At 34.8% G+C, this 15,972-nt stretch overlaps 3 protein-coding genes, 2 long non-coding RNA genes and 1 pseudogene across 6 annotated transcripts in view; 4 read left to right on the top strand and 2 right to left on the bottom strand.

Moving 5' to 3' along the window:
* Positions 1-15,972, top strand: part of LOC140978314 (uncharacterized) — a 36,278-nt gene that overhangs the window by 2,720 nt on the left and 17,586 nt on the right. The gene's annotated exons all lie outside the window — the stretch shown is intronic.
* On the top strand, positions 2,988-7,104 carry LOC140978313 (uncharacterized). The gene is made up of 9 exons (XM_073443233.1): positions 2,988-3,150; positions 3,580-3,759; positions 4,664-4,743; positions 5,337-5,396; positions 5,612-5,845; positions 5,922-5,984; positions 6,210-6,278; positions 6,501-6,546; positions 6,754-7,104. The coding sequence occupies exons 1-9, from the start codon at positions 3,141-3,143 to the stop codon at positions 6,810-6,812; spliced, it is 801 nt and encodes a 266-aa protein (XP_073299334.1). The 5' UTR covers positions 2,988-3,140; the 3' UTR covers positions 6,813-7,104.
* Positions 7,681-9,324, top strand: LOC140978306 (uncharacterized; annotated as a pseudogene).
* Positions 9,417-11,740, bottom strand: LOC140978307 (protein RESISTANCE TO PHYTOPHTHORA 1, chloroplastic). 2 transcript variants are annotated; one of them, XM_073443223.1, is made up of 6 exons: positions 11,583-11,740; positions 11,386-11,455; positions 10,398-10,570; positions 9,998-10,208; positions 9,736-9,905; positions 9,417-9,655 (listed from the first exon to the last, which is right to left on the bottom strand). In XM_073443223.1, exons 1-6 carry the CDS (start codon positions 11,649-11,651, stop codon positions 9,629-9,631), a joined length of 720 nt encoding a protein of 239 aa, XP_073299324.1. In that variant the 5' UTR covers positions 11,652-11,740; the 3' UTR covers positions 9,417-9,628. The 2 variants fall into 2 exon arrangements, with proteins under 2 accessions (XP_073299324.1, XP_073299325.1); XM_073443224.1 differs by having other exon boundaries at positions 9,998-10,204; positions 10,394-10,570.
* On the bottom strand, positions 12,423-15,957 carry LOC140978802 (uncharacterized). The gene is made up of 5 exons (XM_073444027.1): positions 15,855-15,957; positions 13,496-13,687; positions 13,224-13,386; positions 12,915-13,061; positions 12,423-12,830 (listed from the first exon to the last, which is right to left on the bottom strand). Exons 1-5 carry the CDS (start codon positions 15,857-15,859, stop codon positions 12,804-12,806), a joined length of 534 nt encoding a protein of 177 aa, XP_073300128.1. The 5' UTR covers positions 15,860-15,957; the 3' UTR covers positions 12,423-12,803.
* LOC140978803 (uncharacterized) lies at positions 13,694-15,601 on the top strand. Its single transcript, XR_012175625.1, has 2 exons — positions 13,694-14,792; positions 14,942-15,601. It is a non-coding gene; the product is annotated as an uncharacterized lncRNA (long non-coding RNA).

Below are 15,972 nucleotides of genomic sequence, written 5' to 3' on the forward strand. Positions count from 1 at the left end.
ATATATCAAGGAATTATCATCCAAATCCCAAATTTTTATCCAGAATCCATGACTTGAACGAGTTTGCACGATCATGACCTGGTAGAAACAAAAAGAAAGCGAGCGAGATGGCATTGGAGCCCGAAACTGACGGCGAGACATTGTCCACGTTTGAGGGCGCCGCCTATCTATGAAAAAGAATAGGAGGTGGCAGGCACCATCAATGCTTCATTTTTTTTTGTTAGAAAAAAATTTATGTGAGACGATCTAATTGGTTATATTTTGTGAGACGGATCTTTTATTTGAGTCATCTATGAAAAATTATTATTTTTTATGTTAAGAGTATTATTTTTTATTGTGAATATCGGTATGATAGACTCCTTTCACAGATAAAGATTCGTAAGACCGTCTCACAAGAGATCTTTTCTTTTTTGTTTTAATATTCAGCAGCAGAGCATTTTATATATCATATTAAATAATAAATATCAGTGCATTGATGCCATAAAAAATAATAGAATCGAACAAAACCACCTAAAAATATATATGTGTAAAAAAAAGAGTGAGATGACTGTGTATCAAAAAAAAAAAGTAAGATAAGTCGATCCGAAAACAATGTCACTCCGACGCTAATATTTGGGTAAAAAATATTGAAATTGCATGTGAATAGTATATGAAGGATATATAAAAGATGTACTTTGATAAGAGTCACGAGCCTTTTATTTATAAGTGGAGAGTTTAGTTAATATGAATTAATTTTGTAATTGATGACAATTATATTTGTAATTTTTTGTAATATTTTTAAAATATAATTAGAAATGTGATAGAATTTGTATCATATCATTGTTTATTATTATTATTATTTTAAAAAATACAGAGAGACACGAAAAGCTTGTTAGTACTATAACAAAAATTTCAAATGTTTATTTGAGAGTGACAAAAACAAATATGATTTAAATGGGCTTTTAATTAAAGCCATATCCATCTAGGCTCTAATGAACACCAGCCCACAATTTCATTTATTTAAAAACCCACGTCCCTAGTTAGCAAGGCCCGGACAAGGAAATGGGCCTTATATTCGGGGTACATGAAGAAAAGCGTAAAGGGCCAACTCCCTCAGCCCGGCCCTCCATTTCTTCTCAAAATTTCATAAATGGCGACCTCAATTCCCCCACCTCCGCTCCCCGTTAATATCCTCCGCCGCTCCAATTAATCCCCCAAGACCCAGATCCACCCAATTTGAAAGATAAATTGTTTCATGAGTAGTTTTCTTGTGATTCTAATATTGAGTCGGTTCATATTCACTTTGAAAAAAAATTAATGTTTTTTTTTAATGAGAGATCATTAGTACAAAATTAAAATTTCAGACGATTTCATATATTTTTTTTGGATTGTTCATACCATGAGCTACGATGATTGTTCACTTTGACGAGATTGTCTTATGAAAATAATGTTTGTAGACTTGATATATTTCACATCGAATTATTTATGTTACGTTCTATTACAAGCAGTTGTGCAAAGAGCAAACTCGTGAATGATCGTCTTATACAAAGCTATTTAATACAACAAAAATATGAAGGCGTGTTTTCACGTTTTATTTACTCACCTAATATGTTAGCTTTACAGCTTCTCTCACAATTATTTATGCTAATTTTACATTATTAATTGCACAGTGATTATACGTAAATTTATATACACAAAAACTCATGTGAGACATTCTCAAGGGTCAATTTTGTGATACGGATATTCCTATTTGGGTCACATCTAAAAAAAATTATTTTTTATGTCAAAAGTATTGATTTTTACAGTAAATATGCATTTGATTGACTCGTCTAACTAATAAATATCTGTGAAACCGTCTCACAAGAGACCTACTCATTTATATATAGTCTTTTGTGAACAATTAGTGAGGCGGCCGACGAGAGTTTCTTCTCGGTTCTTAAGATTTGTCCAACGGAGCATATCATCAATTTTTTTTTAATCATTAGCTTATCATCGATTATTCTATCTTTTCTAAAATTTCAGGTGTACTTTTGTATTTGATTAATCATAAATTATATAGTTTGATTTTTAAAAAGTAAAGTAATCTCAATTTATTTTATCCTAAATTTTTTCATTGTGTTTTTTTCGATTTTTTTTATGACGCGAGAACTATACGAAAACTGTATCCATCTATGGGAATGTCAATGACATCAAGTCTTACCATTGCGGTATAACTTAACCAACAAGTTCACGATATATTGGTAATCCGCAAACCATTTTCTTATTCTTTTGATTCTCAGTTGACATATTTTCTTAAATAACATTATAATATTTTAACTTTTTATTGCAATATGATTATACATCCAAATTAATTTATTTTTTTATTCTCCATTGTAGAGCTAATGCTGGCACTTAAGGAAATAACAGAGGCACTGAAAAAGAATGAAATCAGGGAAGGTAGTTAGACCAGATGAAATATCAATTGAAGTATGAAAGTGTCTGGGAGATGTTGTGATCCAATTGTTGACTAGGCTATGGTTATTAGGAAACTGCAAGGATCTTGGAGACATAGTATGTAGTATCAATTTATAAAAATAAAATAGAGATACAAGACTGCTCAAACTATAGAAAGATTAAACTTATGAGTCATACGTTGAATCTATGAGAGCGGAGAATTAGGGTTATCACTACTATATCAGAGATACAATTTGGTTTTATGTCGAGTAGGTCTATAATAGAAGCTATTTAGGTGTATATAAGATAAGATTATGGAGAGACGTCTAACATGGTTTGGTCATGTGAAGAGGAGACCAAAGACTAATCCCAATCAATATGTTTTAGATAGACAGATAAATGGAAAAGTAAGAGGAGTAGAAAATTTTATATATTTATATTCATCATCTTCATTATATGTGCGGAAATGTACATCAATTTGAACACAAATATATAATGTTTTTATATTGTAATTTAAAAAAAAAAAATTAAGAGGAGTTTATGTTTGAGGGACAATACATCGTCTATGTCGACCTCAGACAAACTTCTTGCATGTTCGTTCGGTGAGAAATCGATAGGACTCTTTATTTATCTATTTCCCTTTACATCTGAGGTCCGTCTTCTTCGTTAACATCGCTAAAAGCAAAGCTTCAGTCTTTGAAGCTCCGCCGCCGCCGCCGCTTGTTCACATGGCTTCATGTAAGTTCATCTCTCTCTACTTCACCCCTTAAAGTGTCCGTCGCCGAACATATTACTGTTCAAATAATTGTGCAGATTGCGGTGTGCATCTATGACCTGTATGCTCTGATTTATTGATGATGGGAATGCAAACCAGATGTTGTCTTTGTTTATGTATAATTCTGTAATGGGTTTCTTTTCCTTGATTTTGGGACTAGTACTTCCTCGGCCCTCGCTTTTCAGGAAGTTTTGATTTTATTTTATTTTATTGATTGAATTGTCTCTGTAACGTGCATTCTTTTAAATTACCTTATTTGTGCTGATATGTTTTGAAAACCTTTTCCGAGGTAATAAGAAGGGTTGATGTCTAAAATTGCTCCAAATTACTGCCCATCTGTTGCATGTCTTGCTGAATGTGATGGTGATCTTTCATGTTAATATTTGTGTCAGGCGGTTTGGGTGCTTCCGGCCTTAAGATTACAAACTTGGAATTGGGGTGTGTTAGATCCAAATTGGGCAAATTGCAGCCTTTGCATTGTTTAAATTCAAAATCTGTTGGATTTGATGGTTTAAAACTTTCAAAAAGATCAAGGAATCAGGTAATCCGATGCTCGGCTTCTGGCACTGATGGTAAGTTCATTTGTTTGTATGATTGGTTACAATTCATATGACCAACTTTCTTGGACTTATATGATTGAGGTTCTTACTAAAACTATGGTTATATTAGTAAGTAAACAATGTTTATGCTTTGACCTCCAGATTGGTGTTATACGCTCTCTCGTATTTATTGGATTTTCACCATGGCCCCATTATGGTGTATTGGAAACATGGCAGACATTCAGACAATCTAGTTGTAGAGGGTTTGAAACGTGCGCCAATTTATTAAGAGGGACTAATTAATTGAATCATATCAATATTAATGTTATGTATAGTAAATAAACAATATTGTGCAGCAAATTATTTGCTGCTCTCGGTGCTGTATGGTCTCTCTTGTATTTATTGGATTCTCCGTTATTCACTTGGTATATCGGAGGCCTGCCAAACATCTAGGTGATGTAATTGTAGAGGATTTGAAACTCGTGCCAATTAATTAAGAGGAACTATTTCATTCGATGCAAATGAATGTCAAGGTCGTTTCTAAGTAAAATTTATGTGGCTCGTTGTTATATTCTTGAAGTTGTGTATTGGACTTTGTTCAAGGCCTGGATAAAGGGACGTAGATAATGTGATACATTAACAGTCAACCTATTGCATCTTGCCAGCAACTTCTATTCTCTTTGCAGACTTGTACTTTACTTCCTGAAAATATTTGCACATAATATAGTTCAATAGTGAGAAAAGAAAATAGCAAAATAAAAAGGAAAAAGAAACCGGTGAAAGAAGTTTGGAGAAAGAGGTATGTATTTGAGGATGTTTTATTTGTCCTTACTATAGGTGTGGAAATGTCGTAAAAATTGTAATTTCTATTTCAACCTCTTGCTATTATCTCGTCTTTTTAATTTTTTTTCCATATTTATGTTTTGATGAATAACAGCTATTGTAAATTTGGAAGATAATTCTGAAACAGCTAAATCATCTGACGAAGTAAGCCAACTCATTCCCAATTCATTCGAGGTGAGTTGTTATTTTCATGGCCAATATCTTGTTCCCTTTCCATTCATTCTGATGTTATAGCTATCGATTTATTTCCTATTTTGGGGTATCATATAGTTCATTGAAAAAAAGACATTAGTCTATACAGATTTCCAAGTTGAAGCTATATATAAAATGTTGGTACTGTGGTATTCTGTAACACAAATCTTGACTAGAAATTTTTTAATGAATAATTATGAATCGTTTATGCTGCCCACTTGTTTTACTTTTTTGGAAGAAGATGAAATAAATTTGCTTATGAACTTGTACTGGTACTACTTTTTTTTTCATAGAGACTCTGCCAATGTGATTCAAGCTCGGGGTTTAAGGACTCAGAAGCATCTACATTAACATAATTGTAATCTGCCATTTTTCAATGGAGTACAAACATTTGGTTTGTTGGTTCAATTTCTCATCACTTTTGAAACAGTAAAAATTCGCTGCTGCTCTATTTGATTATCTAGTCTTAGGAACTAGATGCACTGAAACGTAAGCGCAATTGCATAGTTGGTGATAAATTTGATCGTTGCTGCATGGAATGATAGAATCCTTACTAAAAATCTTCACTTTTGCAGGTAGAGTCCCTTTTGACAGTGTTATGTGACACTACTTCCATCGCCGAGTTTGAACTTAAAGTAAGCTATTTTTATGCTTTTGAATCTTTGGCTCACTCACCCTCTCCACCACAAAGTAAAAAAACAGTGTAACTGACCGAAATGGACAGTTCTTTTTCTTTGAAAACATAATTTCAACTTCAACATTACTATGACTTAGAAAACAAAATTCTGTTGATTCATTATCTCTTTGCCCTTCTCTCCTGATTTTGTATTCGTTTTTTTTTTATGATTAGCTCAGGGGATTTCGACTATATGTGACAAGAGACTTGGCTGGGCAAAGTGATCCCCCGCATTCTCCCGTTTCTGCACCAGTAACTGCGCACTCAGTTGTTGAGACACCTAATACGAATGGGTCGGCTTCATCACCATCTTTAGCCCTCTCCAAACCAGTACCCTCCTCGTATGGTGTTCAGACTTTACTGGATAAAGCTGCAGATGAAGGATTGGTGATACTTCAATCTCCGAGGGTGAGAATTTAAAGAAACTATCAGTAGTAATGTGTTATTATCTTGAAATTTGTCATAAATTTTATACCTGACGCAGGTTGGTTATTTTCGAAGATCGAGAACCATTAAAGGGAAGAAGGCTCCTCCATCTTGCAAAGAGGTATTGTTTGGTGTTATATTAAATGCTACATTGAGCTAATATTTCCCATGTATGTCATTATGAAACACATGTTGAATTTATAGCTAATTAGTGCATATTACGGGTGATGAACATCCACCCAATTTGGTAGATGTATCAATAACTGTAGTAGAAAATTCGGAGTGCTGTTTTCTTGGTCAGATGTCATCAGTTATGAGTTTTACCAGTTATTTTTGCTTTTCACAGAAAGATATAGTGAAGGAAGGGCAGGTGCTCTGCTATATTGACCAACTAGGTGGCGAGATCCCTGTCGAGGTTCTCACTTGGCTTTGATCTCCATTGGCATTATGAATCTTTATTCAACTTTTCTTGTTTTGTTAACGATTAAACAAATTCTCTCACTTTCGCCTACCTCTGCCATTTCCATTTCGAGTTCATATTCACCTTTTTCTTGCTGTAATTGTGAACAAAAATTCATGCATTTCATGTAAGCTGTGAATACCTCACTTAATCCTTAATTTCTTGAATCTTTTCCAGTCTGACATATCTGGGGAGGTTGTTAAGATTCTTAAAAAAGATGGAGGTATGATATTTTCTTCCATTATGTTCTTCAACTTGCTGCTTTCTTGCTCCCCCCTCAGTTAAAAAAAAATCAATTTCCTTATATAATATTTCTAAAAATATACTTTTTTGTCCTTCAAAATATATTGCACAAGTCCCTTTGAAAACTAATTTATCGAGTATCGGTTGATAGTCTACTAAAAAAGTTTCGGTTTCTTGAACTGGGCAGATCCTGTTGGATACGGGGATGCACTTATTGCTGTGCTTCCTTCATTTCCTGGAATATAGAAACTTCAGTAGATCATCGTCCCGTGTGACATTTAACCTTATTTTTTTGTGGCAGCTTGTAATTTTTTTTATCAGAGTCGATTGCTTTCCAGTCGCAAAAATTTGCAGGAACACAAAAAATTCTTGTTCCTGAAAGATCAGACGGATCAAATGACATGATTATCACTGCATTTTTCTGTGTTGAAGGGGGAGACAAAATAAAAATATACGTAGTCCATCGGATGACCAAATAAATATGTTCGTATTAATAAAAAGGGAGCATTTCTTTGATTCAACCATGTGTTTTTACATTTTTTCTTCCCTTCTTCCAAAAATATACATCTTCCAATTTTCGAAATCCAAAAGGTTGTTAAAATATGCCCTTTCACCAACTCCAAGAACCATAATTTAGCCCCTTGAAGACTCTTAATTTTTGAAACTCACCCCTCAAAATTTTAAAAATTTTCACCTTTGGTTCTTGATTTATTAAATTGTATTAATTGTCCTTGATTTCTTTAACACAACTGAACTGATAAACAATCAAGAATGAGTGTTTCTCATGCGTCTATTGAGCATTTTCTTAGGGAGAAAAGAGGATACATAGTACATTATTAAGTGGAATATGAAATTATATTTACACTGTCCAAAGTTGACGAATCTCAATTGATTTTATATTTCTATCACGAAATTTTTGTTAAATAATTTACCTTTTTAGTGGATTAATAAAAATCATTTCAATATAATTCTACTAATTTAGTACAACCAAATAGGAGTTTGAAAAGTTGAGTGAGATTTGTTAGGGATGGAATTAAGGCATTAAGATCAAAGGATGCACAAAATGGAATAATTTGCAATAATTGAAGGGGTAATCAGCAATTAACTTTTTCATTTTAAACCACGGACCAAAAAAATCAACTGTGGCATGTGGGGTCACATTTTAGTTCATGGACATACAAAACCATGCAAATTCCACCCTGTCCATTACCGAAACCTGCCAACATTAACATCCACCCTGCATACCTTGCTTCGAATTCTTGAAGAACCTCTTCTGCATCCAAATTTCTTGATGAAATGTGGAGCAATCTTCCCTTTGATCTTTTGATCTCCTAGCCAACATCTTCTCCTGCCCGTTCCCGGATTCGTTCGCTCGTGCCAAAGCCGTCTGCCGGAGTTGGCATGATGCAGCCAAGGGTGCGCCGGAGTTGGCATGATGCCATCGTCACCCGCGGTGGTTCTTGGCCTTGCCGACTAGCAGTTGAGGCCTTTCTTGGATTGCCCACAACCCAATCAGCGATAATTTACAATTGGCATGTGTTGAGTCTTGACCACATCAGTTGCCTCGTCAGAACTATTGATACAATTGGTGGCCTAGTACTTTTGAGGGTCACTAGCTTTACACCCCTTAAGCTTGCCATATGCAACCCTTTTACTAGGCAGTTTAAACACCTTAATATGCTAAATGTGACGAGAACCAATCCGGCTATAGGAGTGGTGAAGCATGATTAAACCATAAAATTTCAAATTTCGAGTTCAAGATTTATGTGGCAGGTGGGATATCAGAGTTAGGCAGTAGCAGTGCGGTGTACCAACCAACCGTAGAAATGTACCAATCGAGTTATGACACGTGGAAAAGGGTAAGCCTAATGCCGGTAGAATTTGCTGTGAGGCTAACAGTCTGGACACCAAATTAGAGTGTGTTTTCAAACGGGATGCTATATTGGATGACCTCCACTCGGGCCTATTATGTGATGGGATTCGAACTCGAGACGAATGAAAGGAGAGCATTGAATGTGCCTATGGCAGATAAGCTTGCATTTGCGACATTGGTGGCAAGAAACCGGAATTTGTCCTTGATTGGAGGCACCAATGTCGGAACTATATGTATTTGGGAGATAAGGGAAGATGGTGTATGGAGTCTCGTCGAGAAGGTACCATTTGAATTGGGAGTTGGGCTTTTGGGAAGTGAACGACATTGTGCTAGTGTTAAGTGTGTTGGCATCGATGGGGCAATATGTTTTTATAGAGATATTGAGGCAGGGCTCATTGTTTGGAGGGAGGTTTTTGCTGAAGGGAAATGGGAATGGAATTGGATTGAAGAGTGTTCCCTGATTGGAGGAAAAAAAGTTCATAATTCACCCATTAAAGGATTGTTGCTACAACCAAACTTTGCCCGTTCTACTTTTTTGAGTCGCTGAAAATTACATGGACCTTTCTATCAGTGGTTGGTATTTCAAGGATGATTGTTGTTCAGAACGGCAAGAAAATCTTGAATTTGTGTTATTTGACTATTTCATCCACCTTTTGGTTTATGGTATTGCAGTGCGTGAAAAACAAGAATTTCTGATGTATAAAAATGAGATTGACCCCGCCTTTAAAGCTCCGTGACGATCCTTCTTCCCCGCTTCTCTTCACGTACGTTAAAAATGCATATCTTAAATGAAAACAAAACGTTACAGGCGTTGCTTCAAATTACAGGCTTTAAATGCTGGAAAGGACCTCAGATTTACAGTTAGATGCAAAGCTATTTATTAGTTGCGTGAAACTCACTGATCTAATTTGTTGCGTGAAACTCACTGATCTAATTTGTATACGTCAAACTATAGTGCGTTGGATTCTTCATTCAAATAAAAAATAAACCAAATTTCATTTATAATATTTTTCAAAAAAGTAATTTCCACCCAAAAATACATCAACATATGTCGCTAAACTACATCCCTGGTCCTTGCATGCCTAACAACGTAGTCACGTACCAATGATAAGGAACAATGTTTGGATCCACACATTCTAATTGATGAAGAACATCTCTTTGGACTCACTCCAGCCATAGTAGATGATCTTCATTCTTTCTGTGAAAGCCATCCAAGCTGTAAAGCAAAAAATAAGGGTTCATTTTTTATGGGGACTCTAACAGGTACCGGTGCAAAACAAATGTGAGCTGAGTTACCTTCCATGCATACATGGCAAAAAAGGCAACTGTATCTGCAGACCAAACAACTGCAAATGATTTCAAGAAAAATGGGATCGCAACATTAAGTAATGGAATGAGGAGGAACAGATAGTTGAGGGCTTCTTTCTCATTCTTGGAGCAGTCGCGAGCACGAAGTGAAGGGATAGCTGAAAAGGTAAGTTTCGTTAAACCATAGACAAACCGATTAATTAATAACATCCTTGATGAAGTCCTATCGAGATACTAAAAAAATGCTTACTGAACATCCATATGGACCACATGCCCATAAGTCTCCATATGTCTGGCTCAGTAGATGGAAATATGAGATTGAAAGAGAGCGCACCACCCAATAATAAAGAGGCATAACCTTGAACCTCAAAAACGGTGTACAAAACAGAGCCAGGTACAGCCGGGTTTTTAGTGGCAGTGGATGCTCTTGGTGCAAAGGTAGCAGCAGTCTTTTGGACTACCTGACAAATCATAAAAAGTTAACTATAAAAAGAACGTAAAAAGCATGACAATGTAACATCAACCATATTTCACACATAATTTTCGAAGTTGAAGCCAATCAATCAAGAAAAATGACAAATAAAAAATCCCACTAAATAAAAATGAACTATGAACAAAACAAAAGTGGAAATGAAAGGAGAGATACTAGCCCTTTTCAAATTTTTGTCCAGTTCAGGACCCGGAGATGTTTCCCCACTTGAAACCTTGCTTGATTCTTTAGTTTCTTGATCTTGCACTTCAAGCTTGGTAAATCCTGCCGACTCTTGAATATATTCTTCTGACTTTGCATCCAGATCATTTGAACTCGCACGAACTTGAAATCCTTTGAGATAAAAACCGATTCTTGATTATAGGGCTTCGAGAAATTACAAAGTTGTAGAGATATGTTGCACGAAGAACACTCATTGTTTCTTTAACTTCATGGCATTTTATAAAGAGAGAATAACCCATGAGTTGGAAGTGCAACCCGTTAACATGGATGAATTACACTTTATCAAATTTTTATGTATTACAAAACTAGAGCAACTGCCACGACTAAATTTTTCGATATCATAACTTAGACCCTCCCATTAATGTGGTTTATTTCGTGTTCATAAGGGGAGGAAAAGCCTTCGAGATACTATTTACACAATTTGACATCAATTGCGTGTCCTCTTGCACAACTTTGCAATTGACGCAAATAACCTCGACGCACCAATAATGAGGAGTGTCAAGAGAATCTAAGAAGCATGAGAGTCACAAAAGAGAGATAACAAATATTTGAAAAATAAAGAAAAGGCATATAACCCTCATCACTTGAAGAATGCAACAAAAGTACATTGTAAAACTGAAAAGGTGGTTGTTCAAATACACTAATTATTTATCAGAAGTTTAAAATCTACTATCTTGTTAGTTAGTGATTGAAATAAACTACTAATTGTTGTCATGTTCAAATTAATTTATTATATACACATTTTGTAACCGAAGGAAAACAAAAGATTAAAACTTTAGGCTCAACTCTAGTGTTCTTTAATCGATTTTAATTATCGGTATCATAATAGATCAACCAAAACCTTATATGAATATCATTTCTGAAGGGGCAACTACCTGACTGTTATACTGATCATGAAAGATAGCAAAATTGCACTAAGGGCTCACCATGGGGGTTGGAGAGTGAGACGGTGGCGATAAGGTGGTGATGCGCCGGTGCTCCCACGATCTTGCATCTCTTGGGTTGAAATTTCAGAAATTCACGTCAATTGGCAGAGCTACACTATCATTCACACAGAGTTACGAAAACACACACGCACGCATACTGGAGAGGATCAGTGGAGATGTAGAGGGAGATAATTTACCTGTGCTAAGAAAGAAGTAGAAGCAGTAGTAGATGGCGTGAGCATGGATGAGCTGAGAAGCTGCTGCATCTGTTGCTGTGGGATGTATGGCTGGCACAGGTACTCCACTTATCTCTATTTAGATCTGTCTTGCTTTTTCTTTTTCTTTTCATTTTTGCGTATGTGTGTGTATAAAATAATAATTTTTTGGGCGAAGTTTTCGTCAATTCTAAAAAATGTTCTTATTATTATTATTATTATTATTGTTATTATTATTTTAGACTATAATTTAAAATATAATACTTTGAAGTAAACTAATACATCAGAATCAGACCAGTTTCTCCAAAATAAATCAATCATGTACTTCATATTTTCGAATTATTTCTCCAAGACTTCGAAAACAAGCATATTTGCCCAAAACTTCTATAACAAATAACTCGATGGAAATCATCTCAACAAATTTACTAAGCAATATCCGATGCCATTGTGAGAAAATAAAATTTACAAGCATATCAACATTATTGTCGTATGATTAATTGTCTATTATCGAAAGCGAAAACAAAAAAAATGTATATTAATTTGCGTATTTAATCAAAAGAATAGACATGACACATATGATATGATAAAAATAAAATATGATGGTCACATCTTTCAATCATGCAAATCTTTTATCTAATAATTTAATGCCTAAGACATACATGTACGATTGATTATATCCTGTTTTTATTAACAATTGCATCCACTAAAATATTCGTGATTAAACATTATTGCTTAGGCTCACAATAATATTTGAAATTTTCATGTTTTCCTAGAGTTTTGGTCTCTGGTATTTGCGAGTTCCGATCAATAAGAGCTACTTACCATATCATCATTCATAAAACTTGAGAATTATTATTCATTTGCACGAGGACACCCACTACTCAACTCACATGAGCCACCAAACAATACAAAGTACAGGCTCTCGACTCAACACCTTGGCATCAGATAATGTTTCTTGCATGAATCAATGACTCGATAATCTTTGTAAGAAAGGAGCTTCAACACATAATGAGGGTTCATTCAAACTCTTTTATTTTGTCATTATTTCCACAATTAGTTTCAAACTCTATTCCTGTCACTATAAGCTTCAAGTCATAGTTCATCGTTTGAATGAATACCTAACTGACTTTCCCAGGTGTTCATAATACAGGGCTGCAATGGAGAAAGGCATTAAATGCTGGCAAAGACCTTAGATGCTACATTTTAACTTGTGAGCTCTTCCATTTGCCCCTGTTCATCATTAATAGATACAGTTAAGCATAACCATAAATCAAGAAAGTTGGAGTGTAAATCATTTCTAGGAGCTACACTCACCTGAGTGATGTACTGCTCAGCATCAGTTCGTCGTAGGAACATGATTGAATGGCGAGCTAAAATGGCTACCTGATCGCCAAGCAGAACTTTACCTATATCATCAAGAACTCTCACCTTGATGTAGGGATCTTTGGGAGGAATCATATCCTGGAGAAAAGAATGGTCAAGTTTAAGTGGGAATATTTTTCCTTTTGTATAGTCTGAATGTGGTTTTTAATTTATTTCTCCAACACATGGTAAACGATGGTAATGAGAATTATGCTCGACTTGCCCTTTTGGGTGAAATTATGTAAAATGAAAAATATTTACCACACACAAATTAAGGTCAATTTCTGCAATATATGATTGTAAAGTATCAAGGTGTTTCTTGAAGTACTCTTTCTCAGAGTTGCTGAGTCTCTTTTCAATTTCTTCAGGAAGGTCTCCATCAACCATCCATCCCAGATTTGTTATGACTTCTGCTCTATTATATCTACAATCAGAATAATATAGTGCAAAAAGAATGAAGATATGGTATATAGTTTTGGAGAAGATTTGAACGTAAATTGATCTACTAAGAAAATATTTTTTTCATTACTCACACATAAGCCATGAGACAGCGTTTGTTTCGGACCATGGAAAGGTGATGGACCAGTGCCCCAAACTGATCAGATTTCATAGCTCCTTGGATTACTGTCTTTTCAGCTTGTGAATTCGCCCTATCATCTTCTGAATTTTCCATCTCATCTTCTCTGCTTATATCGTTCAACTTGTTCTCATGTTCTTGTATTTTTCTGGTGTATTGTCAAATTGTATAGCTTGAACATGAATGCAATAAACAGAACGTGCGAGCACAACTGTGTTGAACATATTTACTGTATACACACTAAAAAGTAAACAGTACAATAATATACAAAATGCATTCCCAGAAAGCTGAGAATATTTACAGTGTACACACTAGAAAATACAATAATCTATAAAATGCATTAAACAAATAGAGGTGATCAGACAGATTAAATTTGATCTCTAAAATGATATGCTTGTGCTAAATGTGATTGATTAACGTACTTAAACCCAAACAATATATGTGAAATAAAATAAATAGATTATAGGGATATTTGATTTTATTGATATCAATTAGTTTTGATTTGATAAGATAATTTAATATTCTAAATTAGTAACGATAATAATTATTTTTTTGGAGTTTGTTATATCCTTGTACTCTATTTGAAGGGCGTGTAACTCTCAGACAAATATAGAAAAAATACCATTATCCTCTCCATTTTATATGGTATCAAGAGCTTACGGTTCTTCCAGCTCATCTCATCGCATTTCTTCTTCTGATCCCTCACGCTTTCTTCATGCTCTGGAGATGACAGTCAAGATATGGAGGATGTTGAACAGATGATGGCTAGGGAATTCGAAGTCAAAGATCTTGGAACACTAAAGTACTTCTTAGGGATAGAGATTGCAAGAAATAAGAAAGGCATTTCAGTTTCCTAAAAGAAGTGTTGCAAACCAAGTAAGACACCCGTTGAATCGAGAAATAAAAGGAAGGTACTCGAGGGAAAAACAGTAGATGTTGGAAGATATCAACGTGTGGTTGGGAGACTTATTCATCTTTCACATACTCCCCTTGATGTTGCATTCGTACTTAGCTTGATAAGCCAATACATGCACTCACCTCGACAAGAGCATTTGGATTCTGTGTATAAAATCTTGAGGTATCTGAAACAAGCTCATAGGAGAGGCTTGTTCTTCGCAGAGAATGATGATAGAAATGTTGGTGCATTCATTGATGCAGATTGGGCATGCTTTGTTGATTATCGAAAATCCACATTAGGATACTGTGCAAAAGTTTGGGAAAATCTTGTAACTTAGCGCAACAAGAAACAATCAGTGGTGAAAAGTATGGAAGAATCTAAATTCCGAGAAATGACACAAGAATGTGTGTCCTTATATGGATTAGGAGAGTGTTGAAATAATTAAAATGGAATTAAAATTTCATATGTTTCTCTATTTTGACGATACATCGGCAATCAACATAGCTCACAATCATGTCCATCGTGACAGGACAAAACACGTTGAATTAGATCGATACTTTATCAAAGAAAAACTTGATGGAGTGATTCTCAGTATTGAACATGTGTCTACATCTCATCAACTTGCTGATTTACTTACAAAGGGACTATCAAAATCCACTTGTGATTTTCTTGTTAGCAAACATGGACTCATCTATATCCACAACCAAGCTTGAGGGGAGTATAAATAAAATAACAGATTATAAGAATATTTGATATTATTTGATATCAATTAGTTTTGATTTGATGAGATAATTTGGTCTTTTAAATCAGGTAGGATAATATATGATTTCTGATTTTTTTGGAGCCGTACCGTACTCCTAGAAAAATATAGAAAAAATACATTTCTCCTCGCAATTTTGTATGTAATATACAAGTAAAAGACTCTCTTTCTCGAGAGTGCAAACATAAAACAAATTTTCAATTCAACGATGTGACAATCAACAAATGCCATCAATTTCAATAGCCAGTGATTATAAAACTTACTCTGCGGATAGGAAGAAATGGTGATTGTGACAAATCACTATAATGAAAAGAACTCAAATCACAAAACCATCGGAGAGCAACTACCCTTAAGAAAATGGTGGATTATTTACAATTACTTTTTTTGTAAAAAAAAGAAAGAAATTGCTGAGTATCACAATGTTGGATTTCTCCACGTAAAGATTTCACCAAGTCAAAGATGCGGTCCACCAATTTATTTTCATATGTTTTTCGCTTAACATGAAACCTAGTACGCAATTTAATTACTTTTTCATGTAGTTGACAGTTGACAGTTTCACACAAAAATGGGAGGTTTCAGCCCACCACGGACGCGAAAAGAAATAATAAAAAAATTAAGTAGGGAAGCATACATAGAACACAACAGAGGTGGTGTTACCTCATTAAGGGCTGAAGCTGGTGGAGATGTCCATTACATTCTTCAAGCACTTGAGCAAATAGATCATTCTGAACAGTTGTAGAAACCAATGCGATAAAAAAAAAAAAAAAAAAAAAAA

This window comes from Primulina huaijiensis, chromosome 6 (assembly GCF_012295235.1).
Source record: "Primulina huaijiensis isolate GDHJ02 chromosome 6, ASM1229523v2, whole genome shotgun sequence".
Taxonomy (NCBI): Eukaryota; Viridiplantae; Streptophyta; class Magnoliopsida; order Lamiales; family Gesneriaceae; genus Primulina; species Primulina huaijiensis.